The 27,735-nt window shown below is 42.4% G+C and overlaps 1 protein-coding gene across 1 annotated transcript in view; it reads left to right on the top strand.

The window, feature by feature from the left end:
* Positions 1-1,650: 1,650 nt before the first annotated feature.
* LGMN (legumain) overlaps positions 1,651-27,735 on the top strand; it is a 46,435-nt gene continuing 20,350 nt past the window's right edge. The window contains exons 1-2 of the mRNA XM_050953311.1: positions 1,651-1,829; positions 11,456-11,626. Of these exons, the coding sequence (XP_050809268.1) occupies positions 11,489-11,626 (138 nt within the window). The 5' untranslated portion in view covers positions 1,651-1,829; positions 11,456-11,488. The remainder of the gene's footprint in view (positions 1,830-11,455; positions 11,627-27,735) is intronic.

Here is a 27,735-nt window from a genome sequence, read left to right as displayed (position 1 = left end):
TAGCAGAATTATGTAATTAAAATTAGTTTTCTGGTATTCATGTTAATGGGTACTACAATGATCACAGATGGAGTCTGAAAAAAGATATATCTTCTTGAAAAGGGGAAGGGTGAATTTAAAGGCTACTGTACTTCAAAAGGGAAAATGGGCTTATGGTGGTTTATGCTTTTTTGATGCAAAAAAGAATGAGCTTTTTAAAGTGTTTTTTCCACTAGAAATTCAGGTCTTGTATAATTTAGACTCTGTTGGGGCAAGAAACCTAGTGAATAGCTATTATAATTGAGACGGCAAGGGAATCTTATCCCTAATCTACATAAACCAGGTCTACATTAGAAATTTTTGCTTGTATAACAATGTCAGTTGGTGATGTGAATTTCAATGACATTTTTATACTGGCAAAAGGCCTAGTGTACACAGCTATACTTAAAAAAATGTGCTTTTTCTCATAACTTATTTTGTTTGGGGAGCTGATATAAGCGATGCTGGCAAAAGCACATTTTTGCTGCTAGAAGTTGTCTACATTAAGATGTTTGCCAGTATAGCTACATATATTTTTTTTTGTAAAAGTTGAAAGTTTTCTGGTATATTTTGTTTTAATTTCTTAACACTTATTTAATTGAAGTGACTAAAATTTTGGGAAAGAACTTCTTTGTTAAAGATTCAAAGCTGCAACCCTTACGTTGACTCAAAGTTATAAGGTCTACAAACAGTTTTTGTACTAATTTAGCTATTTCAGTCTGGGATGTGATTTTATACTTATTTTTAAACTGAAATAGCTTTTATTGGTATAAAGGTGCTTATACTGATATCTAATAGGCAACTGTTTTCCAGTATAGCTTCTTCCCATGAGATTATGCTCACAGGGAAATGTACCAACATAATTATATTGCTATAGTTATACCATGATAACAGGGGACAATCTTATTCCTGAACAATGGCACCTTTTTCTGGGTTAGGTTATACGGCTTCCAAAGCAACATAAACAAAAATGGAAAAAGGCACTTAAAATAATATCCACATGGAGAATTAGTAAGGCTATAACTACAGCAATAGAATTATAATGATGCCACTAAATTAATCCTGTCAAAAAACCCTATAATATTTAACACTTATACATCACTTCAAAGTGCTTTACAGACACATTGTGGTAGGGTGACAACTCAATCCCTTATTTTTAAGGGACACACCCTTATTTCATTGTTTGTCCCTTAGGGTGACCACTTGTCCCTTATTTTATGATGTACTAAATGTATTATAAGTACAAATCTAAAATTAAATAGAAGCTTATGCTAATTGCACTGTATACTTGTAGAATTGTATACAAGAGAAATATATACTATGCTAAGGGAAATGGCATTTCCCTAAAATGCTCCTTAAAATAAAGTGGTGTCCCTCAATTTGCATGTGGTTTTTCCGTTATTTCTACCCAACAATGATGGTCACCTCCGGGGTGGGCTGTAGCCTAGATCTTGCCCAGGTTGCGTTCTCAGTGGGGCACAACCATCTCGTGCCAAACTGTGCCGATCCCTTATATTTCAGACTGAACACACCAGCACTACGACTCCCAGCATGCATTGCACCGAGGGCCATTGGCTTTGCTGCCGGAGATAGAGCACAGCATTCTGGGAAGTGTAGTATCCATTTGGACGGCCTCGGGCTGGGTCTCTGTCCTGACAGGATTGGCTGATGGAGCCGCCACTCACCTGTCTCCCCGCCTAGCCTGAGGCCGGCTGGCTCTATACAGTCCCCCGCGACCGTCAGCCGCAAATCACAGCAGCTGAGGTGCGTGTGAGGAGACAGGGGCGATTCCCGCCTAGTACCCGGTCTGGGTAAGAGCCGGCTCGGAGGGAGGCCGCGTTGGCTGGGCGGGCGAAGGGAAAGCAACCTGGGATCGGGGGGAAGAAATGGCTGTAGGGATGGGGGCGGGGGATGAGGGACCTCGCCCTGCTGGGGGTCTGGGCACCAGCGGCAGGGGCGCGTCGCGAGGGGCGCCGGGGATCCACCCTGTGCTGGCGACGGGGGCACTGAAGTGGGAAAGGGACCGAGCAAAGCTCCGGCCTGTCTGGTCATCGCAGCCCGCGGGGGGCAGTGGGTACAGGTGCGTTGTTGGGGGGAAGGGGGGACGATGGGCTTTCCTCAGCTCGCTGGGTACCTGGACCCCACAGAGAGTAGGTAGGGGATGGGGGTAACGGCTCATTCCCACTAATACTGTGCCAGGACCCCTTAAAATCAACAGGCTGCAGCTTGTAGCCGTTGACCCACCAGCCAAGGAGTTTTAGTCAAGTATATGAGGGGCTAAGAGTAATTTCCCCTTGTTAATTCATGGGTGTTCATTTCAGTATCCAGCCTTTGTTAGTGGTAGTGGTAAAACAAACCCACGAAACAAGAAGACGTTTTAAGTAGAGAAACATTTGATCAGCTACAAAATCCAGGTGCAGCAGTTCATACTGAGATAAGGAAGTGGTAAGCAGGAACTAAAAGAAAACTGCACCTGTGGCTTTCTTAAGGAAACTTTTGCAGGTTAAGAGTGTTGTGGGGAAGTCACTTAGGAGCTTGTGAGTGGTTAGTATCATTAGTAATAAATTCATACAACATTTTGAGCACCACTGACAGACTTAAACTAGATCCACTTGATGTCTATTTGTTTCCAATAGCACCCATAATGTTAGGCATTGAATAAACAAAGGAAGCCATAGTCCCTGTGCAATCTAAAAGTAGATGCAAGTGTAGAGGAAAAATATACAAAGTGGTCAAATTGAGGAATAGCTTCAGCTTGAGCATTCCTGATGTTTAACATAAGGACTATCACCAGTTGCACCTCAGTCTAGCTGTTATTAGTCAGTTTCTCTTCTCACACTTCACATTCAGCTGTGCTGATGAACAACTTGGAGAGAGGTACTGACTTTGAAGAGCAGCTCAGGAAAAGCATTCCATGCATAAAGGGAAGGACATAGAAGAAAGTGTGAACAGTTTTGTGGGAGAAGCTGTCTCTTACTGTCTGGCAGTACTCTCTAGGACTGGTTCTCAACCAGGGGTACACATACCCCTGGGAATATGCAGAGGTCTTCCAGGGGCTATATCAACTCATCTAGATATTTGCTTAGTTTTATAACAGGCTACATAAATGCATTAAGCAAGCCAGTACAAAGTAAAGTTTCATAGACAATGACTTGTGTATATTTCTCTATATAATATACACTGAAATGTAAGTACTGTATTTATATTCCAATTTTTATAATTGTATGGTAAAAATGAACAAGTAAGCAATTTTTCAATAAGTGAGCTGTGACACTTTTTATTTATGTCTGATTTTGTAAGCAAGTAATTTTTAAGTGAGGTGAAACTTGGGGGTATGCAAGACAAATCAGTCTCCTGAGAGGGGTACAGTAGTCTGGAAAGGCTGAGAGCCACTGCTCTAGGATAAGGTTTTCATTGGAACACTAGTCAAAAGAATTTAAAAATTTCCTGTATAGTTAATGGACTTTCCCCACACAATGCAGATTAAGTTGGAAATGTCCTACTGCACACAAATGCATTTATTTACAGTTGAGATGGGCAGTATTAGCTTTATGAAAATCTGTTAAACATTTATATTTTAGTGCCCCAAACTCTAATCAGGATTGGACTGAACACTTTAGAAGTACACAGTATGACACTTTCTGCCCTGAAAAGTCTAAAATATAAAATGGCAAGACACATAGTAATAAAAGATCAGAAAAATGTTGAAAGTACAAAGTTTTCTAGTTAGTTATTTCCCCAAACCAGCCTCTTCGCTGTTCAAGTGTCATAACCAACTTGTTCTACCATGGCTGACCAAAGTGCCTATCTTTTACCCTGTTCGCACTCAAATAAATAGTGGTCTCTTTTACAGAATGATGCATAACACATTATATAAATTTCTACATTGATATTTGTACCTGCAGCTTGGAGTGCGATTTCATGATAAAAAAAATACTGACAGAATGTTCCTACGTGCTAAGTATGTGAGTGGGTGGATTTGACAGCTGAAAGGGTTTCACTGAGACCTCGAAGTGTCATGTTACAACCTGGACTTCATAGGATCTTAAGAATAGGGCTAGTGGTTTGTCTCAGTCACAGGGAGGAGCTGCGGTCTCATTTTTGCTGGGAAATGGGGCATGTCACTGTTCCTGCTGCTGTAGGAATGGATGAGCTAGCACTGGGATAGCAGTTTGTTAAATTGCTCTAAGTTTAAAATTACTTCAAGTAACCTTACACAATTTTTATTGTAAAATAAAGACTGTCTTTGATTAAAATGTGGACTGGAATACTTTCTATTTACTGTAAATATGGCCTTTTCACATTTTCAATCACTACCATTTTTTGCATAAATGATTACAATAAACCACTAGTTCCAGTAATAAATGCATACATAAGTCACTAGCGGATTTAATAAAGCTTCATGCAGTAACTATTGATTTCTAACCCCTTCCTCTAATTCCCTTTTAAAAATATTAAATTTTGCAAGCAGTAAAGTGGGAAAATCCCCACTGAATTATAGAAATTAGGAGATTTTCTATATGCTGATTTCAGTGAGAGCTGTAGGTACTTTGCACTTCTGGTCCAGCCACTTACTCTAGAACCTCAGTTACAAACACTAGAGTTACAAATTGACCAGTCATCACACACCTCATTTGGAACTGGATGTATGCAACCAGACAGCAGCAGAGACAAACAAAAGCAAAGACTGTACAGTACTGTGTTAAATGTAAACTACAAAAGGGAAAGTTTTAAAAAAAATGGACGAGGTAAGGAAACTGTTTCTGTGCTTGTTTTAATTAAATTAAGATGGTCAAAAGCAGCATTGTTCTTCTGCAGAGTAAAGTTTCAAAGCTGTATTAAATCAATGTTCAGTTGTAACCTTTTTGAAAGAACAACCATAACGTTTTGTTCAGCGTTGCAAACATTTCAGATTTACAAAGAACCTCCATTCCTGAGATGTTTGTAACTGAGGTTTGTCATAAACAGATAGCTAAGGGTTAATGTCTCTTTCACCTGGAAAGGAATAACCTGAAACACCTGACCAGAGGACCAGTCAGGAAACAAGACTCTTTCAAATTTGGGTGGAGGGAAGTTTTGGGTGTGAGTTCCTTGTTCTTTGTCTTGTGTCTGTGCCCTCCTGACTATGAGAGTGATTTTTCTATCTCCAGCTTTCTAATCTTCTGTTTCCAAGTTGTAAGTACAAAGATAGGAAGACCATAGGTTTATATTGTTTTCTTTTGTATTTACATGTGTGTAGTTGCTGGAATGTGTTAAATTGTATTCTTTTTGGATAAGGCTGTTTATTCATTTTTTTCTTTTAAGCAGATGACCCTGTATTTGTCACCTTAATACAGAGACACCATTTTTATGTATTTTTCTTTCTTCCTATAAAGCTTTCTTTTTTAGACCTGTTGGAGTTTTTCTTTAGTGGGAATTCCAGGGAATTAAGTCTGCAACTCACCAGGGAATTGGTGGGAGGAAGAAGTCAGGGGGAAAATCTCTTTGTGTTAGATTTACTAAGCCTGACTTTGCATACCCTCTGGGTGAAGAGGGAAGTACTTGTGTTTCCAGGACTGGAAATGGGGAGGGTGGAGTCCCTCTGTTTAGATTCACGGAGCTTGCTTCTGTGTATCTCTCCAGGAATCCAGGGAGGGAACACCTGGAAGGGAGAAGGGGGGGGGGGGAATGGTTTATTCCCCTTTGTTGTAAGACTCAAGGAATTTGGGTCTTTGGGGTCCCCAGGGAAGGTTGTTGGGGGGACCAGAGTGCCCCAAAACACTCTAATCTTTTGGGTGGTGGCAGCTTTACCAGGTCCAAGCCGGTAACTAAGCTTGGAGGTTTTCATGCAACACCCATATTTTGGACGCTAAGGTCCAAATCTAGGAATTATGTTATGACAAGGTTCTACTGTATTTGGGTGCTTAACTTTAGACACCCAAATTTTGACATGTTGACATTAGTCGCAGAATGAGTTTTATGACTCGTGTGTTGGGCCTTCCCCCAGTTTTCCTGGGAAACTCAGCACCTAGATACTACAATGACTAGCACTATGAAAATACCTTCCATTGGAATGGAATTGTGACTTGATTTGTAAACAAGGTGGCCAGTGGGTAAGAGAAGCAGCTGAAGGGAAGCAAATTACAGTAAAAATATTTCCTAGACAATTGGAATTTTGAACTGACAGCTCAATTAGCATAGAACTTAATCAAAGAAATTAAAAGCTGTTTAGAAAAACTAGATTCCTCCAGATCCAGTGTTTACTCACTAAATTCATTTAAAGAGCCAATTATTTCATTTATAGTAGCTCTGCTATAGAGGCTATAGTTAGACATATTTCAGCTAATGCATTAATGGAGAGCTAGTTAAGTACAGTGGAACCTCAGTTACAAACCTCAGGAATGGAGGTTCATAACTCTGAAATGTTTGTAACTCGGAACAAAACATTAAGGTTGTTCAAAGGTTTACAACAGAACATTGACCTAATACAGCATTGAAACTTTACTATGCGGAAGAACAGCGCTGCTCTTAATCATGCAATTTAAACAAAACAAGCACTGAATCAGTTTCCTTACCTTGTCACTTTTTAAAAAACTGTTCCTTTTTTAGTAGTTAACACAGTCCTGTATTGTACAGTATCTGCTTTTTTGTGTGTCTCTGCTGATTGCATACTTCCAGCTCCAAATGAGGTGTGTGTGGTTGACCAGTTAGTTTGTAACTCTGGTTTTCGTAACTCTGGTGTTCTACTGTAGCTGTAAACAACTGCAATATTTATCATTCTAAATACAGAGAAGACCTCTTGTAATCGGGTATTAAAATTGCTGTATCTAAGGTGACTAGGTAATTAGATCTAAATTATCACCATCATCTGGGTCACCCAGCACATCTGATCTTTGTGTGAATTTTAAACCCTTCAGGATAGAGACCATCTCTTTGTCTTGTATAACAGGACATACTGCACAAACTGTGTATTCCCAAGGTTCTACTTTATTACTAGACTGAGAATTGCAGTTGTCTTTTTATTTTTAAAACAAATGAACTTATTACAATTGTATGTTTATTGTGTACCTGTGAATTCTTGGTAATCAAATTAATTGAACAGGTTTCCTGTTGCAATTTGTGACCTGAAGGTATAGCATGTGACAAGGAATATTTTTCCCCCCCCTCACATTACTGGTCTGGTGTCCTCTTTCAGCACAGCACAGAACACTGTCTTTTTAATCTACCTAACACCTTACCAACAGTCTAGGCTTGTCCTTCAGATAGACATTTTTTAAAAGTTAGAATCAAGTAGTGATTTTAGTATAGTAGCTTTCTTTGTTACACATTTGCTGTTTGAGTTTGTTCTAAAAGCTATTCAGAAAACCCTGCAGATTTTAGCATTTGCCTTTTTTGTAACTTGCTAGTATTGCTCTGTCTAGTTTAATTACTTTTTTTCTCCTCTAAATTTAAAACAAGGACTAAATCATGAAACAGAACAAAGACAAATAGGACTGATGAAAAGTAAATACTGCAAATGTACAGAAATTAATCTCTATTTAAAAGTTAAGGTCTATTAAACATTGAGCTGAACTCCATTCTGCTTTGAGATCTTCAATATACCAATGACACTGCCTTGTTGACTCAATTTGGTGAATCACTGCAGCTGATGGCCAACCTGGTTGAGCAAAGAAGCAGCACACACTGGTGGTTTTATTAATCCAGATAAAATTTAAGTACCTGGTCATTACCATCAAGAAGACTCCAGCTCCAGATTACAACCAGCTCAGTATTAACCTGTCAAGATGAGACATTGAGCAGGTGGCAGCTTTTAAACATTTGGGTAGAGTTATAGATACTGCTGCAGGGTGCTTGAACGATGTAGATACATGTATAGCAGCAGCTGCTGCCATGTTTTGGGCCCTTCAGCAGGCTCTGTGGCATGGATGTGGCATTAAGCTTGCTGCAAAGCTGCAGATCTATAGAACCACTGTTATACAGACTATCATGTGGAAATGGAAGGTGAGCACTGACAGCTAAAAACCACTCCTTTGAAGTTTTTGATTCTTGTAATCTGTCAGCTGTTTCATATCAAGTAGCAGGACAAGATCAGAAATGAGGTTATTTGAAGCCAAACCCAGCAACTGCCACCATCAGTGCTGGTTTGGTTTTGATGGCCTTCTTGGTATGGACATATTAAAATGAAGACCAACAAAATTCTGAAGCATGTGTAGCCAGAAATACAACTATATGGCTGGTGATCATGTAGTCAGGAAAAGCTTTGGTGTGACAAGATTGCCAGTGGGGGACAAATATTGAATAGATCATTTTAAGCACCTTGCCAGAGATTGGTTTGAGATGGGCTCAGTTTGCCAGGAGGCCATAACACCTTGGATTCGCCATATTGTTGATACCAAGAAATAGACATTTGGTTTCCTCAATATAATTTACAGTGAAATTAATTTACATGTCTTAAATCCCTAGGCTTGGGTATTTTTCCCCTGTACATGTCTGCCCAAGACAGGATCTAGAATAGCAGGCCTGGGGCCATGTTGTCCTTTAGTTATCCATAGCACAGGATGGTTATCAGCGTTATCTGAAAGGGGACCAGCATTAGAATGGGAGTAGTTTAGTCTTCATTCCCATTCAACTCCTTGGCTTGTCTACTGAGACTGCTAACTCATGCCAATTATAGTGATGGTTTTTGACATCTGTCTGTTAGAAACTGGACAAGAGATCCACCACCTCATTTCACATAGGCCTCTGAGCAAGGTTCAGATGATAGCTCAGTCACAATTGACATGACCTGGTTTTGAACCAATGACCTAAATCTATAGAACTAAATATTCTGTGAGAGGTTTAGTTTCTAATTTTTAATCCTGAGTCATCTATTTCCTCTCAGCAGTTTTGATAAACGAGAATCATGTATCTTGATTTAACATCTGGATGTTCTGCCTCAGTGAACAAATCTGGAAAAAGGTTTCCTGCAAAAAACAAATGTTGAGGTCTGAAGGATCTGTTAGCATGACATTTAACTGGTAGCATAGAATTAAACCCAAGTCAGTTAAATTTTAGGACTACCAGAGAGAGGAAGAGAGCCTGAATGTAGCTATAGTCCAAATACCTCGAATCATGAAACCAAATTTGGCAGGGGATTGTAAGGCACCATGTAAATTTATGGTATTTCGCAGATGAATAAATATCTCTGCCTGGACCGCTGATCTGTTCACAGCACAATTATGTACTTTGTGTGCATTCTGTAAACATGGCATCTCTCCAAGACAATGGCTGTTCTGTTAAGATTAGCTCTGTTAAGTTATATGTCTGAAACTTCTGAATTGAGTGGCAAAATGGACAACTTAGTTTTTGTTGGTGGGCTAGTTTGTGTTCCTGTAGAATGCAATAGGTGTTAAAACTATAACCATCTAGTTGTAGACAAACTTTGCTTGTTAGTTCCTTATATGCTGAAAGAAGCAATGTTTTTTTAGCTCATTAACAAAAGTTATTGCAATTGAATGAAGTAGCTAATAATTCAGTCTAATAAATCCTAAATTTAAGCATGCACTTCCAAACCACATGTTTGCCTGCAGTGGTTTAAGCCATGGAGAGATGAATCACAAGTCTTCTAGGATCTAACAAGCTTTAGAAAGAAGGCAAATAGTAACACTACTTTGGCTTTGATTCCCTCTTACCCCTATCTCTGTATTGGAATTTGTCAATACAAAGGTCACAAGCGGTTCTGGTTAATAAGGAATGATCCAATATGATCCCCTGCACTTTGTGTATGTCTGTCAGCCCATTAAAAGTTTTTTCCCTTCTCCTTCAAAGGTATATTCTCTTTTGCTAAACTATTGACAGAATTATTGGTGCCTGTAGAGCCAGTCTTGAAAAGGACTTGTGCTATGTGCCATTCAGAAATGCTTCACCACCACACACTGCAATTTCAGAAGTGATGTTGGCTACTTTGCTTTTTTGGAGTGTTTTGGGTAGTCAGTGGGGCAGATGGCTTTGGTACAGTGAGGAACTGAAGCTGGTTTTGCCTAGTCAGTGATCTGGTAAAGGCATAATGGTGATATGCCCACTATGTAGTGTTAGTGCAGACTTGTGAGCTGGTGGTTTTGCTCCTCAGAAAGCAGTGCTGAAGCATATTGCCTCATCTCCATAACTTTATATACATCACAGTAATATTTAGCTACCAGACTTGGTTTTGGTAACTGGATTATTGTAAAATGCTGTTTACTTAGGGTGGCTGGGGGGAAGCGTCTCATCTTTGTTTCACTAAAGGTGAATGATTATTGTGAAAGAACAGAATTTGATTTACTAAAGCACATTAGATGCAGCAGATTTGCACTTGTGGCAAAAAAATATAGAAATTATTTTGGTTTAATATGACCTACGCTATTTATAACATATTGATTTGGTAGCACCTTACACCCACTTTGCACCAACATAAAGGATTACATGGTGCAGAGCAATAGAATTTCTCTCCATTTCTCCCCCAAAACAGTAACACTACTTCCTTGTGCCTCTTCTAGCTGAGTCTTTTGGAAAAGGCTGTTAAGGGTGAATTGACACTTTGTGCCTGCATTGCTGTATAGCAGCTGTGGTGCTGCTCATTGGCTGCTCCTTTCCCAGTTGTAAATTGAAGTTATCCAAGCTCTTCTCCCCAAATAGAAAGTGGAATTGAAGTCTGCCTCTTTGGCTGGCACCACCACTACCAGGGGTTGAACTGACAGACCTAAAAAGCCCAGGCTCCTAGCTGGGGCTCATATGCTCAGTGGTGAGGAAAGAGTACCTGGAACATACTCAATGAATTACATAAGCAGGGACTGAACAAACAAATTTTTCATTCTATTTTATGAAAAGTCTGGGTTTTATTTCAGTGATAGTGATACTCATTTCACATGTATGAGTCCTAACCAATTTACTAGCTATTGTAGAACAAAATATCCCAGTCTTTTGGCTTCATTTATTTTGGTCCATTTCAGATTAATTTTTATTCCTTCAAAGGCTTTTATTCTAGGTCAGGGTAGGCAACCTATGGCACAGGTGCTGAAGGTGGCATGCAAGCTGATTTTCAGTGGTACTGTCACTGCCCAGGTCCTGGCCACCAGTCTGGGGGGCTCTGCATTTTAATTTAATTTTAAATGAAGCTTCTTAAACACTTTAAAAATCTATTTACTTTATGTGCAACGATAGTTTAGTTATATATAAGACTTATAGAAAGAGACCTTCTGAAACATTAAAATGTATTATTGGCACACAACCTTAAATTTGAGTGAATAAATGAAGACTCGGCACAGCACTTCTGAAAGGTTGCCGACCCCTTTTCTAGGTTATTGTATTTTCACTTCAATGTCAAACTACTAGGAACTGAGTCTCACCTGTATTGTGATGTGCTATATTTTTGAAATGCAGAATTGCTGCTTTGGCTTTATTCTGCTGTTTTCTGACCTAATCTTTCAAATTTATTCCTTAGTTGCTGAAGTTGTGGAGTAAAGAGAAAGAAAAAATGATTTTGAAAGCAATTGTATTGCTAGGCTGTATCTTGGGAATCAGCACGCTTCCTCTCGAGGATCCTGAAGATGGAGGCAAGCACTGGATTGTCATTGTAGCAGGGTCAAATGGCTGGTACAATTACAGACACCAGGTAAGGATGACCTATCCAGTTCATTATGACATTAAGAGTGTTTCATGCAATATTATACAAATACCTGTCACTGTGCAATGTAGTTTCTTCCAATACTGGTCTCAAACTTAGTTACATGCTCACATGTCAGTATTTACTGTGGTATGTAACCTATCACTTAAATTAGCTTCTGTACCAGATGACTGGAGAAGAGTGAGTGCGACACCAATTTTTAAAATAGGCTCCAGAGGCCATCCTGCCAGTTACAGGCCAGTAAGACTAACATCAGTACCAGGCAAGTTAGTTGAAACTATAGTAAGGAACAGAATTATCAGACACAGATGAATATGTTGGAGTCAACATGCCTTTTGTAAAGGGAAATCATGCCTCATCAATCCATTAGAATTCTTTGAGGAGGTCAACAAATATGGACAAGTTGATCCAGTGTACTTGGACTTTCAGAAAGCCTTTGACAATGTCCATCACCAAAGGCTCTAAGCAAAGTAAGCAGTCATGGGATAAGAGGGAAAGTCCTGATGAATCAGTAACTGGTTAAAAGACAGGAAACAGAGTAAGAATAAAGAGACAGTTCTCGGACTGGAGAGAGGTAGATAGTGGCGATCTCCAGGGATTTGTACTGGGACCCGTACTGTTCAACTTTAATAAATTATCTGGAAAAAGGGAAACAGTCAGGTGGCAAAATTTGAAGACTAAACAAAATTACTTATGAGAGTTGAGTTAAGTTCAAAGCAGATTATGAAAAGTTACAAAGATGTCACCAAACTAGGTGACCGGGCAATAAAATGGCAGATAAAATTCATTGTTGATGCACGCAAAGTAGTGCAGACTGGAAAACATCATTCAACTATACATACAAAATGATGGGATCTAAATTAGCTGTTATCACCCAGAGATCTTGGTGTCATTGCAGATAATTCTTTGAAAACATCTGGTCAGTGTGAAGTGGCAGTCAAAAAAGCTAACAATGTCAGGAACCATTAGGAAAGGGATAGATAATAAGACAGAAAATATCATAATGCCACTGTATAAATACATGGTGCACCCACACTGTGAATACTGTGCACAGTTCTGGTTTCCCCATTTCAAAAAGATATATTGGAATTGGAAAAGATACAGAGATGGCCAAAAGTGATTAAGGGTATAGAACATCTTCCATATGAGGAGAGATTAAAAAAACTAGGACTATTCAGCTTGGAAAAGGGACTATTAAGGGGGAGGGAATATGCTAGAGGTCTATAAAATCATGAATGGTGTGGAGAAACTGAATAATGAAAGTATTTCGTCCTTCACAACACAAGAACTAGGGGCCATCCAATGAAATGACTAAGCAGCTGGTTTAAAACAAACAAAAGGCAGTACTTCACACAACACACAGTCAACCTGTGGAATTTGTTATTGGGGGATGTTGTTAAGGCCAAAAGAATAACTGGGTTAAAAAAAGAACTATTAGTTCATGGAGGCTAGGTTCATCAATGGCTATTAGCCAAGACTGGCCAGGGATGTAACTCCAGGCTCTGGGTGTCCCTAGCCTATGAATGCCAGAAGCTGGGTGCTGGGATGACAGGGGATGGATCACATGATAATTGCCCTGTTCTGTTCATTCTGTCTGAAGCACCTGGCATCAGCCACTATCAGAAGACAGGATACTGTGCTAGATGGACCATTGTTCTGACCCAGGATGGCCATTCTTATATTCCTATATTAGTTTTGAATTAGTCTGTATACAAACAACTTTCTGCTTTCATCTCACTTTCAGTTCCAGATTAACAGATTTCCTTTTGTCATGTATTTGTTTAATTTGTAATGTTTTCTTTAAGTAAAATGCATAAATAAACTTTACTAATCTAAAACCCAGTCTCTACTTGATCTTTCCTATTATCATTTTAACCCTCCAACTTTCCACTGGTGCTTCTACTTTTTTTTCTTGCTCAGGCCTCTTTCTTGACTTGACAAGCTAGAATAGCATCCTCCTCTTCTATAAATAAATAAACTGAAGGCCATTATCATCTTGTCTGTCATCCTAGCAGGTCATAAAATTTCACTCAGTCATTACTGCATCAAATTAAATAACGGATGATTGAACTAGAGCAGGTTTTTCTGAAAGCCAAGTGTGTATGTTGTTATCCATTGTTTCCTCAACTCTTACTTCCAGCTATTTGGCGAATTTCCCCTCTCTTCTCCCCTTTTACATCCCTACCACTAAAACATTCAGTTAAGTCTCATACTGTATAGGTGTCCTGTTCAAGTATTTGGTCCTGGGACATCTAAGCTTAAGGGTTTTGAAGGCCTGATTTAAGATTATGCAGCAACAAAACCTCAAAACATAACTTCACCAGCTCCCTTACACACAACAACACTCATTTTAAAAAGACAGGTGGGAATAACATTGTATTTAAAATTTTTAGGGAAAATTGTTGCTGTGTGTCATAACTCTCCTACTCAGATCTGAACCTTAGAGTTCAGAACATGAGAAGCTAGCATGAAACCTCCAAACTTAATTACCAGCTTGGATCTGATATCGCTGCCACCAGCCAGAAAAATTCCAGTGTCTGGCTCACTCTGGTCTCCCCAAAACCTTCCCTGGGGAACCCCAAGATTCAGATTCCTTGAGTCTCACAACCAAGGGGAATAAATCATTTCCCTTCCCCCTCCTCCCAGATTTCCCTGCTTCAAGTCCTTGAAACACAAGTACCGAGAGATCAAATCTCTCTCCCCCCTCACCCAGAGAGCATGCAAAGTCAGGCTTAGTAAATCTAACAGATTTTCCCCCTCCCTTCGTTTCTTAGCCTTAACAAGTGAAAAACACTCAAACAGGTCTTAAAAAGAAAGCTTTATATAAAAAGAAAGAAAAAGACATAAAATAGGTCTCTGTATCAAGGTGACAATGTACAGGGTCAATTGCTTAAAAGAAAAAATGAATAAACAGCCTTATCCAAAAAGAATACAATTTAAAACATTCCAGCAACTACACACATGTAAATACAAAAAAACAATATAAACCTATTGTCTTACTATCCTTGTACTTACAACTTGGAAACAGAAGATTAGAAAGCCTGGAGATAGAAAGATCAGTCTCAGAGCCGAGAGTGTCACCGAACGAAGACAAACAACAAAGAACTCACACCCAAAACTTCCCTCCACCCAGATTTGAAAAAGTCTTGTTTCCTGATTGGTCCTCTGGTCAGGTGTTTGGTTCCCTTTGTTAACCCTTTACAGGTAAAAGAACATTAACCCTTAGCTATCTGTTTATGATACTGTGCAAGCTTAGTAGCAGCTTTTAAAAGATAGCGATTGTTATCCAAATAGTAGGGTTTTTTTTGCAGGCTAGAAAAAGAATATCAATGAACTTAAGTTTCCTGTAAACTGTGTGGTGGCTCAGCAGCCTATTTAGTGCCACACAGGCACTTAGGGAACCTGCCTGGGGACCTGCCAGTCCCATCACTTTCAAAGTGTGTATCTTGAGAATCTTGTTGTTTCTAATCAACATGAAATGGAGAGAAGAAAATATCCTTGCATTTAAAAAAAGGGAACCTCATCAAAAAGTGCTATCAAGGTTAAGAAAATCAAAACAGCAAACCTTTGCACTTTCACAGCTTACAATACTTATTTATAGTAGAATAGGTCTAGCCAACATATAGTAAAACCTGCTTTAATATCACCTTGTGAGACTAATCAAAACCAGTTTCCCATTAGGTCTAACATTTAACTAAAGGAACAAAATAGTGCTTTAGACTACTATCACACCTTCCATCTCAGAGCATGATATAAATATTGTTTATGCCTCACAACATACCTTTTGAGGTAAGTGTTTGTTTGTTCCTCCGTTTCCAGATGTAAGCTGAAATATGGTGAAAGTTAAATGATTTGGCCAAGTCATGAGCTAGAGCCAGGACTAGAACTAAGGTCTTGACTCCCAATCCCAACGCTTCCTCTCTTACTAGAAATCCTTGAAAATACTTTAAAGTGCTTACATATGACACTGAGTTGCTTGGTGAAAGAGGGAATTCTAGAGCCACTCAGGAATGACCTCAATTATTCCACAGGAAGGTGTGTGAAAGATAGTGTTGTGACAGACTATACCTGCAGATAGAATTTTTATCCTAGTGACAGTAATTCAACTAGGTATTAAATCTCTTAATCAAATCCTTTGCTCATTTGTCAGCTTTGTGTAACTTGGTTGCTATTTCTGGCAGAGAAATTGAAGAGGAATACATCACATCTTGTACTCGTTAAATATTTCTGCACATACAGTCCAGTCTGTGCAAATTAAAATACTGCTGAGAGGACAATTATATCTTGTAAATCTGTTACATAGCTTGTCTGCTTTCGTTGTCTCACTGAATGCTATTCTTCAGAAGCTTAAGGTTTACTTCAATTGCTGCTGTTAACTCAAATTATGATCACCTACAGCTTATTTTGTCAAGGAAGATGCCAGGATTGCTTCCCCCCATGTTTAACAGCTCAGGTATCTGAGGCAGACAGTCCATTTACACTTCATGCAAGCTGCAAATTTCAAGTAATGTACATTTATACATAATCTCATCCTGAATTATTTCAAACCATTTTGCATTCTATCTATATTCAGCACCACTGAAATGCATCTTGTAGCCACCTGCAGCAACTCATTAGTGCACAACATGCTACAGAACAGTGAGGGAAGGAAGGAACATTTTGATCAATGACTCTGAAGCTAACCCTCCTCTTCTATAAAGTACCATGGGATTTTTGATATCCATGCTGAATGGATGAGACCTCACCTTTTAAAATATTATGTAAGAGATTCCATACAAAAATACTATAGGGAACTCAGTTTCCATACTGTACCTTGTAAGAATGAAGGAATGAGTCATCCCTGGTAGAATATGAACCTATAGTTTCAAGTAATCTAAGGTCTTTTATATACTTGAAATTTGGTGTCACTACACTGGTGCAAATCCCAAGTGTAAGCAAGGCAAGTGTAAATTGTTGCTTTCCTTTATCTACATTAGCAATTTGCACCTTGAAGCTACAGTTTCTGGACATGATGGCTGAATTGGAATTAGTTCCAGATAAAGCCAAGACTTAAGCTATTCATTTATTTTCATCTTTCATAAACAAATCATCTTGGCACCTTGACATTTTTATAAAACATACACAACCCAAAGTAATGAACTTGTCCCTGCTGCAAAGTTAACTTGGAGTCCCTCTACGTAGAAAACCCCTTAACTCAGGAGTGGTGGTGTTTTTAACTCAAGATAGTTGGCCTGTCGGGGGGTATAGAGTAAACCTTGAGTTAACACAATTCAGCAGCTGCTAACGTGGCTACTCTGCAATCCTCTGATGCCTTCCACAATTCTCCATGGGTGCCCAAAAAGGACAGACAAGTTCTCAGAGAGAGTGGCTCAATTTATAGCACTTGCACTCACAGATGTGGCACTAATATTAATATCTCTGGGTTTTTTGCATCTTGTGTTGTGCAGTGTGACTGCTCTTGCTCAACCTAGGCTAATGTCAGTTAATGGTGGTGAAGACACACCCAATAAAACAAACATGCTGTTGGTCTCGCAACAACCTATCCTAAATGACAATATAATCCACCAGAGTATAAACAAATAAAGAACATGGACCAAACTCTGTGAAAATACCCAGACATTATATTATCCCTTCCCCAGAAGTCCAGGGAAATAGACTTTGCAGGACGCCCTGTAAGTCAATAGATTCAGGGCAGATCTATACTTAAAACACTGCATCAGCTCAACGGCATCACTGTAGTGCTTAAGTGAAGACCAGTCTCCTGTTGGCATAGTTAATCCACCTCCCCAAGACGCAGTAGCTGTGTCAAAAGGAATAGCTCTGTCTACATCAGTGGTTTTCAAACTTTTTTTCTGGCAACCCAGCTGAAGAAAATTGTTGATGCCCATGACCCAACGGAGCTGGGAATGAGGACTTTGGGTGTGGGAGAGGCCCAGAGCTGGAGCACACAGTTGAGGTGAGGGCTGTGGGGTGGGGCTGGGGATGAGGGGTTTGGGATGCAGGAAGGGGCTCTGGGTTTGGGGGTGCTCAGGGCTGGGGCAGGAGATTGGGGCACAGGGTTACCTCAGGTGACTCCCCATCAGCAGTGTAGTGGGGGTCCTAAGGCAGGCTTCCTACCTGTCCTGGCATCACGAAGCGCGCTGCACCCTGGAAGCGACCAGCAGCAGGTCTAGCTCCTAGGCACAGGCACGCAAGCATTCCGTGTGGCTCTTGATCACAGGCACCCCATTCTCTCCCCCCCCCCACCTACTGGGAACTGGACAATGGGAGTGCGGAGCCAGTGCTCGGGGTGGGGGCAGCGCGTGGAGTCCTGTGGTTCCCCCCGCCTATGAGCCAGACCTGCTGCTGGCTGCTTCTGGGGTGCAGCTTGGGTTCAGAACAGGTAGGGACTAGCCTGTCTTAGCCAAGCAGCACCGTTGACAGGACTTTTAGCTGCCGTGACCCAGTGCCTTACAGTGGGTCACGGCTTGCAGTTTGAAAACCACTGCTATAAGAGGTGGCAATAGAATCTGAGGTCTTTATCTCTGGGAAAACAGCTGAAGAAAACTAAGTGAAATCCTCCTCCAGGAAAATTCAAATGCTGAAGACAAATGTACATAAAATATCTGAAATCTGTTGTCTTGGAATTTGCTAAAAATAACCAGTTTTGCACTTTTCCCCTACCATGGTTTTCAGCACTTTATGCCATTTAAATGGGAAAAGATATACATTGAGTAACATTCCAGATAGAAAAGCTTTTACTGTATTAGGATACCTACTGTAGACAGCTAGTTTTGCTGCTGGTGTCATTTTTAGCACCCTGTCATCTGACTTGCTAGAAACAAGTCTAATGGACATGGTTATGAACACTGAAATGGAAGCCTTGTCTACACTAGCGTTTCCAATGTTGCTAACACTGTTACAATTAAACCAATGTTAGCAACTGAGAAATCTTTCTAAAGTGTTCATAATACAGATCAGGCTATTGAACCAATAGAGCACAGTTAGGGAAGTTAATGAAACAACAGCAGGTATTTTTAGAAATAGTTGACATTTTTAATAATATTGGCTATAAGAATACTTCACTATCAGAGATGTAATAGCCCCTCATTTATTACTTCAGATCACAGCAATGTTCCTTTAAGAGGACAAAAACCTAAAGATTTACTATAGTGAAGCCAGCAATTCCTACATGCTCCTGAGAGATTTTGCAGCTTGATTTTTGCAGAAAAAACACCCAGCCTGATACCAACACTAATGAAATATTAGAGGATGGGGGTGCATGCTGTATTTAGGGATTTTCTCACATACTGGGGGAGAGTCTAAAGCTTCCATTTATAAAATGTTTTTGGTTTCCATCTCCATGATGAAGATGCAGCTATAGTGGAATCCGTACATTATTAGCCATAGTAGCTCCAGCCAGCCATCCTAGCACAAAGATGGGAACTCCATCCCTCCTTATCCCCTACACAGGTGGTTTTGACTTTCAAGTTTAATGGAGACCATTTAAAAGCTATTTTCATTAAACATGAACAGGGTAAGATCAGGTCTGCATTAGAAACTTTACCAATATGTGCTGAGTCTACCAGCTTCTATACAAGGAGCCCTTTACTGGTATAGCATATTGGCAAAGTGCTCCTATTGTGGATGCAGATTGCTGGCAAAGCTGTATAGTAAAACCACTCACCATGAACAAAACAAGCTGTATGGGTAAAACAAAGTTTTGTCTATCTCGCTATGCCTATATGAGGAGCTTTTACCAGCACAGCTATGCCAGTCAGGATCCAGTGCCCCAGGCTGACACAGCTGTGCCAGCAAAAGCACCGACTGTAGACCTGGCCATAGTAAAGTCTGCAGGGGTATGTGCAGAAATTTAACTTTGACTCCTTTTGGTTGGGGGTGCATGTTCTGTGCCTTCCCCTCGCCCCAGTCTTTGGAGGAGCCCGCTTCTCCTGTCCCCCGGCTGGAGCTTGCTCACTTTGACATTCAGAGCACTGGGCAGAAATCACATTGCATCAAACACCTACCGTGGGCCTTCGCAAGGCTTTGTTTTAAACAGTCCGATTCCCCTGGTCCACACTAGTTCTAAGTCAGCTGCCAGCACTGGCTGAGGTAGAACACCGCTCCAACCCCCATCTCCGTGGAGGGGGAGAGGCAAGAGACCCCGCTGCAGCTGGGGTGATCCACAGGAAGGGCCCAGCATGTGTCCAGAGTCGTCGCCGCCACTGGGAGAGGGTGGCACCTCATCCAGCCGCAGCTCGCACCCAGCCCTGCTTTACGCCTCAGCCCTCCTCTGGCCCTGGCAGGAGCTTGCTCTTCCTTCTCCATCACCACGGCCCCGGGACTGAGAGAAGCTCACTCACCTATCCCTGCCACTGCTACCCCAGGGCTGGAGGAATTTTGTGCACCTGACAGTTATTGGGGGGCCCGTGCCACTGCTTCTTCCCTAACTTGTGCATGCCCCTGAATGTCACTTAGGGCTGATTTTTTGAGACATTTGTAAATTGCCAAAAGCCCTATTCTCAGTACAGTTATACTGCAATGAATGCTTATTTTGCTCACCAAACTGGTCCAAGCTACACCTTCAAAAGCACACTTTTGCCACTATAAGCTGCATCAATGCTAGCAGGCCTTTTTATCTATATAGCCATACTGACAAGCCTTTTCAAATATAGACCTGGCCGTGGGTATTGTAGGCAGGGGAGGCTATGGCTCCCCAAACAGCTTAGCATGGCTCTGCCCACGCTTCACCAGGCCCCCTCCTGCCTGCTGCTCCCTTCTGTAGCTGAGAGCTGGAGAAGGCAGATTGGGGCCCATGGTGCGCAAGGCCATGACATCCATCCTCCAGGCACTGGGACCATGCTGAGGCTGGGGGCTTCCCGGCTGTGTTGCCTGCCCAGCGCTGGGGCCGGGGGCATTCTGGCCATGCTGCCTGCCTGCCCAGCACTGGGGCAAATGGTGGGGCGATGTGCTCTGGGCTCTGGCAGGGGAGCAGAAGGGGAAGGGCCTCAGGCAGAGGAGGGAGGGGTTGGGGGCTAGCCTCCCCCTAGGGCGCGTTTGCCCGCTGCCCATGGACCTGGCCAAAATAACTAGCCGCTTTTGAAAGTCTTGGCTATGCATGCCTTCTTGTTCCATTCTTTACGCAAATGCAGCTGAGGAAGAAATGGGGAAACCTAAAAGCTTAAGGTGCAGTGGGGAAACCCCAATCTCCTTCTAGGCAACAGAGTGTGACAGCAGTTTCTCTCTGAACATTGAGTAAACAAGTGAATTCAGTTGTCATTAAGAAGACTGTCTCCCACTGTTTTTAAAAAGTGCCTTAACTCCTACTGACGCTATCTCTACACTGCACAGTTAACCCAGAATTTTGAGGACTAGATCAGCCTCACCTGGGTGTGAGCATCTCCACTGGAAACCGTAGCTGAATTACTGTGTCCTCAGTGTTTCTGCAGTCACCTGTGTGCTGGTAAAAGACTCTTAAGTAGACTTGGCCTTTGGGACCCCAAAATGAGATGCTTTAAAGGGATCTGATTTTTAGAGACTGGATACCTATGAATTTTGAATATCAGACTCCTTTAAAATATGTTTGGGGACCCAAAAAACACTACTCACTTGAAAACTTTGGCCTATTTTAGACAAAAATTGATGTTTTTTTAAAAAGTTTTTTCGAAGATCTGCTTGGCATCTTATTCACAACGGATTCAGTCATCCTTTTTGTGGTGACTGAGAAATCTCCGAAGAGTTGGTCAGTGATTTATGTGTACCTTTATTTTGGGCTGCATCTAAGAGTATACCTGTATGAAATATTTTTCCAGTTATACCAATGTAATTACACCAGTATCTCTCTCCTTATTCTGGAATAAGAGTGCTTTTTTGGCATAGCTTGAACTGCTTCCAAAGTGACAAACTAAACTAGAAAAAGATCTTCTTTTACCAGAATAAAAGTAGCTCATGGGGAGTTGTGGTGGTATGACAATGGTTTAAATTCACATCCTATCTTGTGTGGGTGTGACTTCTCCATGTAGATAAGCCCTAAATGTACAGAGACAGCAGCTGACAATGGTTAGGAAGCTGCATCAATTATATTGTTCTATAGAAAAGAGCTAGTGTCTTGCACTGAGGTTTTACAGTGTTAACACCTGAATGCTTGGCATCACCCTTATTTCCGCTTCAGTAAATGAGTCCTATGCAGGAAAAAAAAGTGTACTGGAAAGGACATTGATGAGAAAATGAGTTGCTCTAGTCTGCTTTGAATGTACATATAATTAAAAAAACCTTCCAAAACAAATACTGCACACATAATCTGCGGGAAGAGGATGAGATAACAAGTGAATCATAGGACAGATGTTAGTCACATTTCTTAAGGTACTACTTAAGATACTTTAATGATGAGGACTGTTTAAGACAGGGGTCGGCAATCTACGGCACGCGCACCACCTTTGGCACACGAGCTGATTTTGCCTGGCATGTGGCTGCCAGCCAGGGTCCCGGCCGCCGGCCCCGCTCAGCGCGCGGCCGGCTGAGTGAATTGGAACCCAAGGCCAGCAGAGGCTGAGCGGGGCCGGCAGCCGGGACCCCAGACCGGCGGCAGGCACGCCCCCTTGCTCCCCCCTCACCCTACTCGGGTTCTGCGGCCCCCGGGAGTGAGAGCCGCCAGGACGCGGGGCCCTGAGCATGCTGTGGGAGGGGCAGCGGCAGCAGCTCACAATCCCAGGAGCTGCAGAGCCTGAGTGTGGTGAGAGGGGAACCAGGAGGTACGGGGGGACCACTGCCCTCATGCATCTGCTGCAGGAGTTCCCCCCAGGCGGGTGGGGGGACTGGGCTCCCTCCTCACCTCACTCGGGTTCTGCGGCTCCTGGAAGTGTGAGGAGCCACTGCCGCCGCTGCCCCTCTTACAGCTCCCCCCTCCCGCTGCCTCAGCACTCCATGTGGAGTTTTGCCTCCACGTGGAGCTAGCGTCTGACCGGCATGGGTATGGTAAGGAGAGTCCCGGGGGCAGTCAGGGAGCATGGGGAGGGTTGGATGGGTCGGGAGTTCTGGGGGTCCTGTCAGGGGGTGGGGAGTGGTTGGATGGGGCATGGGAGTCCCCCGGGGTCTGTCTGGGGGTAGGGGTGTGGATAAGGGTTGGGGCAGTCAGGGGACAGGTAGGGAGTAGTGTCCTAGGGGGGCAGTCAGGGTGGAAGGGTCTCAGGAGGGGGCAGTCAGAGGACAAGGAGCAGGGAGGCTTAGGTAGGGGGTGGAGTTCTGGGGGGCAGTTAGGGGCAGGGGTCCCAGGATGGGGCAGTCAGGGGACAAGGAGCAGGGATGGGGGATTGGGGGCTCTGACCGGGGCATCGGGGTGGGAAGTGGGAGGGAGTAGATGAAGGCGGGGCTAGGGCAGGGCTCTCCTCTTTTTTGATTGTTGAAATATGGTAACCCTAGGTGAAGGGGGAGCCAGGAGGCGCATGGGGGCTGGTGCCTGCATACATCCACTGCAGCCTGCAGGAGCCCCCGGGAGGGCGCCGGGCCGCAGCCTGGGCAGAAGGGGTGGGGGGCACAGCTGCTCCCTGCTAGCAGCGCCACCGCCGTTGCAGGGCTGCTGCCCCCCGCACCGCGCTGGCTCCTCCATGGCTGGGGCTCGCTGCTGCCGCAAGCAGTATGCTCTGGCTCTCCAGTGCCTCCGGAAGGCAGCTCCTCCCTGCCAAGATGCTGCACCGGCCTAAGCCTGGCAAAGCCAGTGAATGGTCTCAGGGTGGGGGCCACTTTGGTGGGGTGAGGAGGGCTTGTGGAGGGGCTGTGCACCCTCCAGGGGAGTTCAGGGGGTGGGGAGGGTGGAACCTGGTCTGGGGAGCAGCCCCTGGACAGGCTGGCCCCTGGGGTCTATAAAGGCCAGTTGGGATTTGCCCCTCAATGAACTGATGTGCGGCAGGGTGCAAGGTGGAAGTTTTGCCTAGGGCACAAAATATCCTTGCGCCGGCCCTGCCCCAGAGGGTGCATGCACCCCAGGTTAAGAATCACTGCACTAAACTGATAAGATCTGCATTTTAATTTAATTTTAAATGAAGCTTCTTAAACATTTTAAAAAACTTGTTTACTTTACATACAACAATAAGTTATAGACTTATAGAGAGAGACCTTCTAAAAATGTTAAAATGTATTACTGGCACGCGATACCTTAAATTCGAGTGAATAAATGAAGACTCAGCACACCACTTCTGAAAGGTTGCCGACCCCTGGTTTAAGAACTGATACAGAACAGAATAACATGAAAAGGAGTTCCAGAGAGCAGATGCAAGAAATGTAAATGATAAAATGTGGTGTTAACACCGAAAGGAGTAAAAACAGTCACGCAAACAACAAACATGGCTATGAGAACAGAGCAGGAGGATGTGTTGGGGGGAAGATAAGTAACCAAATGAGATTTTAGACATATCAAGCGGTAGTAATGGCACCAAAGTGCTGAGGAGGAGGTTGAAAAGTGCAGAGAAAAGATGCTGAAGCAATGCTGGGGGAGGAGAAAGGGCCACAGTATGGAGGAGGGTATAACAGGAACAACAAGTGCAAATAATCTAGCTGAGGCTGCTGCCCTATCTAGATTAATATGATGTAAAGCCTAGCCTACAGAAGTTTACCAGCATAGCTATGTGAGTTAGGAGTGTGGTTTTTTTAACTGATATAGCTAAACCAGTAAGAGCTGTAGCCTAAATACAATTATATTGATATACCTGTGCTTATACTAGTTCCACAACCTGGAATAAACTATACCAGTATAAACACAGTTTTTATATCTATCTATCTATATAGATATCTATATCAGTTCACTGATATAACTGAATCCACATGATAAGGTTTTGATGGTTTAACTATACAGGCAAAGCCTAATATAGACAAGGCCTAAGGCAGAATATGCAAGTCTTCACTTTTTGCCTTTTAAATGTCTCCCAAAATATCCCCCCCTTTCTTCAACTGACATCTATTCTGATTAGTAGCAGTAGTACTAGGAGCACATGGAGGCCTGATGAGGTTCCATTTGTGCCTAGTGTTTTACAATCACAGGGTAAAAAGATATTTCCCCAAAATGTTTTACCATCTAATTAAGTCAAGATGTAATAAGTGAGTGTAACAAGCAATAAGGAGAAGAAGAGAGAAGACCAAGGAAATTCATACAAACCAGTTTACAAAGGCTAGTTATGTCCACAATTGAATGGTTCTGAGTTGGTTAATATTTGTACATCAGAAGTTTGTTGTCCATCAGTTTGGAGCTTGTTTTTACAGGGAAATGTACTGTAATTATACCACTATAGTTATATTGCTATAATTCCTAGTGTAGACACACTTATTCCGAAATAAGAGTGCCTTTCTCTAGTTTAGTTTGTCAGTATTGTGTAGTTTAATTATACTGGTATGGTTATGCTGATAGAGTTCCCTATGAAGCTAAGCCTATAGCCATTTACTGTAGGCACCACAGAAGACGTAGATCTTTGGGAAGGATTTCAAAGTCAGAAGAGTAACTGCACAGATTAGTGCTTTCCAGTTCTCTTTTTCCCTAGCAAACCTCACACACGTCCGCTTCATATCTTATGTTTTTACCTTGATCTCTCCTATTCTTTTCTTGTCTGTTGTCAAGATCTGTGTTTAATGTAAACAGTTTGGGGCAGGGACTGGTGAAGTGCCATACAGATGTCTGTTGAAATATAAATATTTAAGTTTACAGGGCTAGGTGGAAGAAAATCTAGTCTGATGTAATAGGAAATATAACTCTTTTAGCAAGGACGATTAGATTTCCAAAGTAAATCATGTGAAGAGATTGTGCTACAGCAGATTTTTTTAAAAACATGGAATGTACCTCATCTTATCCTGGAATCTTGCACAATTACCACTCCTTCTCTGTGTCAGACTAGACTATGAAGACAGGGCTTTTCCTATATTATTAACATTTCACTAGTATAACTAAATTGATCTAATTAAACCAGGTCAAACCCCTAATGTGGACACTGCTGATGCAGTTTAATCTTTGCTTTGCATGTCCTAATAAATTACTGATTTAGGCTAAACCAATAAAAGTGAAGTTTAATCATTTTCAGTGTCTACGTCAGGAGTTCTCTCTGGTTTAATTGGATTGATTTAATTAAATCTGTGCAACTTTCCTAATGTTAACTAGATCAAGGGTGGGCAAACTATGGCCTGCGGGCTGGATGCCGCCCGCCAGCTGTTTTAATCTGGCCCTCAAACTCCCACTGGGGAGCAGGGTCTGGGGATTGCCCCCCCTCTGACGCTCCAGCCAGGGAGCGGGGTCGGGGGCCACTCTGTGCGGCTCTTGGAAGCAGCGGCATGGCCCCCCTCCAGCTCCTATGTGTAGAGGCAGCCAGGGGGCTGCACTCTGCACACTGCCTCGCCCCAAGCGCAGCCCGCACAGCTCTCATTGGCTGTGAACCATGGCCAATGGGAGCTGCAGGGGCAGTGCCTGCAGACTGGGCAACATGCAGAGCTGCCTGGCTGTGCCTCGCATAGGAGCTGGACAAGGGACTTCCAGGAGCTGCTTGAGGTAAGTGCCGCCTGGAGCCTGCACCTCTGAGCCTCTCCCCGTGCCCCAACCCCCTGACCCAGTCCTGATCCCCCTCTCATCCTCCGACCCCCTCAGTCCCAGCCTGGAGCACCCTCCTGCACCCCAAAACCTTCATCCCCAGCCCTACCCCAGAGCCTGCACCCCCAGCTGGAGTCCTCATTCACCCCCACACACACACTCCACCTCTCTGCCCCAGCCCAGAGCCCCCTCCAACACCCTGAACTCTTCATTTCTGGCCCATCCTGGAGCCTGCACCCCCAACCAGAGCCATCACCGCCTCCCGCACCCCAACCCCAATTTTGTTAGCATTCATGCCTGCCATACAATTGCTATTTCTAGATGTGGCCCTCGGGCCAAAAAGTTTGTTCACCCTGGACTAGATAATAGGAAAGGGTTAGAATTAAAAAACAAACCCCACCACCACACAAAGCATAACCTGAAAGAAAACCTCTCTTGGTATAATGCTATTTGAAGTTCCACCAAAATGTTGAAAAATGCATTTCAGGAAATGTCATAGTTATCTAGGAGTAGAGGAGACTTATTTTGTCAGTAGTCCTATTGTAGAGCTAAAATAATTTGATGGTGAGGGAAGTTTCAAAAACAAAATATTAGTGCTTTCCTAGCGGAGGCATGTATTTTTAATATAAGATCACTTTAATGTACATTGTAATTTCTGTTATAAAGAAGAGATTTAAGTATAGCAGCCGTGTCTCTCTTTAAAGGAAATCTGCACATTCATATCCTGTTTATAATAAGGGCAGGAGTTTGATTAGAAATTCTGTAGTTTACCTTTTCACAGAAATTCTGTTTACATACTCTTAAGATACTTAGAGTTATTCCACAAAGAATGTGTAATAAGATGGAGGAGAATCTTTCCTAGCTCAAAATGCTGATCAAGTTAATTTTTCAGATGTCAGACCACATAAATCATAACTGTTTAGGCCAAGCACTTAATCATTTAAGGTCTAATCCAGAGCTCACTGAAGTCAAGGGGAGTCTTCCATTGACTCGGCTCGACTTTGGATCAGGCCTTCAGTGCATGGGATTTTAGTTTAGATTTCTTTGCAGAAGGCATTATGTTCCCAATAACCTTTCACTGAAGTCTATTGTGCATAAGAAAGCTCTACAAAAACATTCATGTAATTAATGGCTTTTTTTCCCCAATCAGGACTTGGGGCAATTGGATTTTAATTGTACAGCGATGGGTACTATTATTGTCAGTAGCCATTTCTGTGCTATAATCTAATTGCTTCAAGCCCTGATTGGAAAAAAAAATTGTATTACCATTGTAATAACCTTAGTCCCAGATTTGGACCTTAGCGTCCAAAATATGGGGGTTAGCATGAAAACCTCCAAGCTTAGTTACCAGCTTGGACCTGGTACCTGCTGCCACCACCCAAAAAATTAGAGTGTTTTGGGGCACTCTGGTCCCTCTGAAAAACCTTCCCTGGGGACCCCAAGACCCAAATCCCTTGAGTCTCACAACAAAGGGAAATAATCCTTTTTCCCTTCCCCCCTCCAGGTGCTCCTGGAGAGATACACAGACACAAGCTCTGTGAATCCAAACAGAGTGAAT

The sequence above is a fragment of the Gopherus flavomarginatus genome, chromosome 5 (genome assembly GCF_025201925.1).
Source record: "Gopherus flavomarginatus isolate rGopFla2 chromosome 5, rGopFla2.mat.asm, whole genome shotgun sequence".
Lineage (NCBI taxonomy): Eukaryota > Metazoa > Chordata > Testudines > Testudinidae > Gopherus > Gopherus flavomarginatus.
Note: the sequence above shows the minus strand (reverse complement) of the source record. Positions and strands in the feature narration are given on the sequence as shown.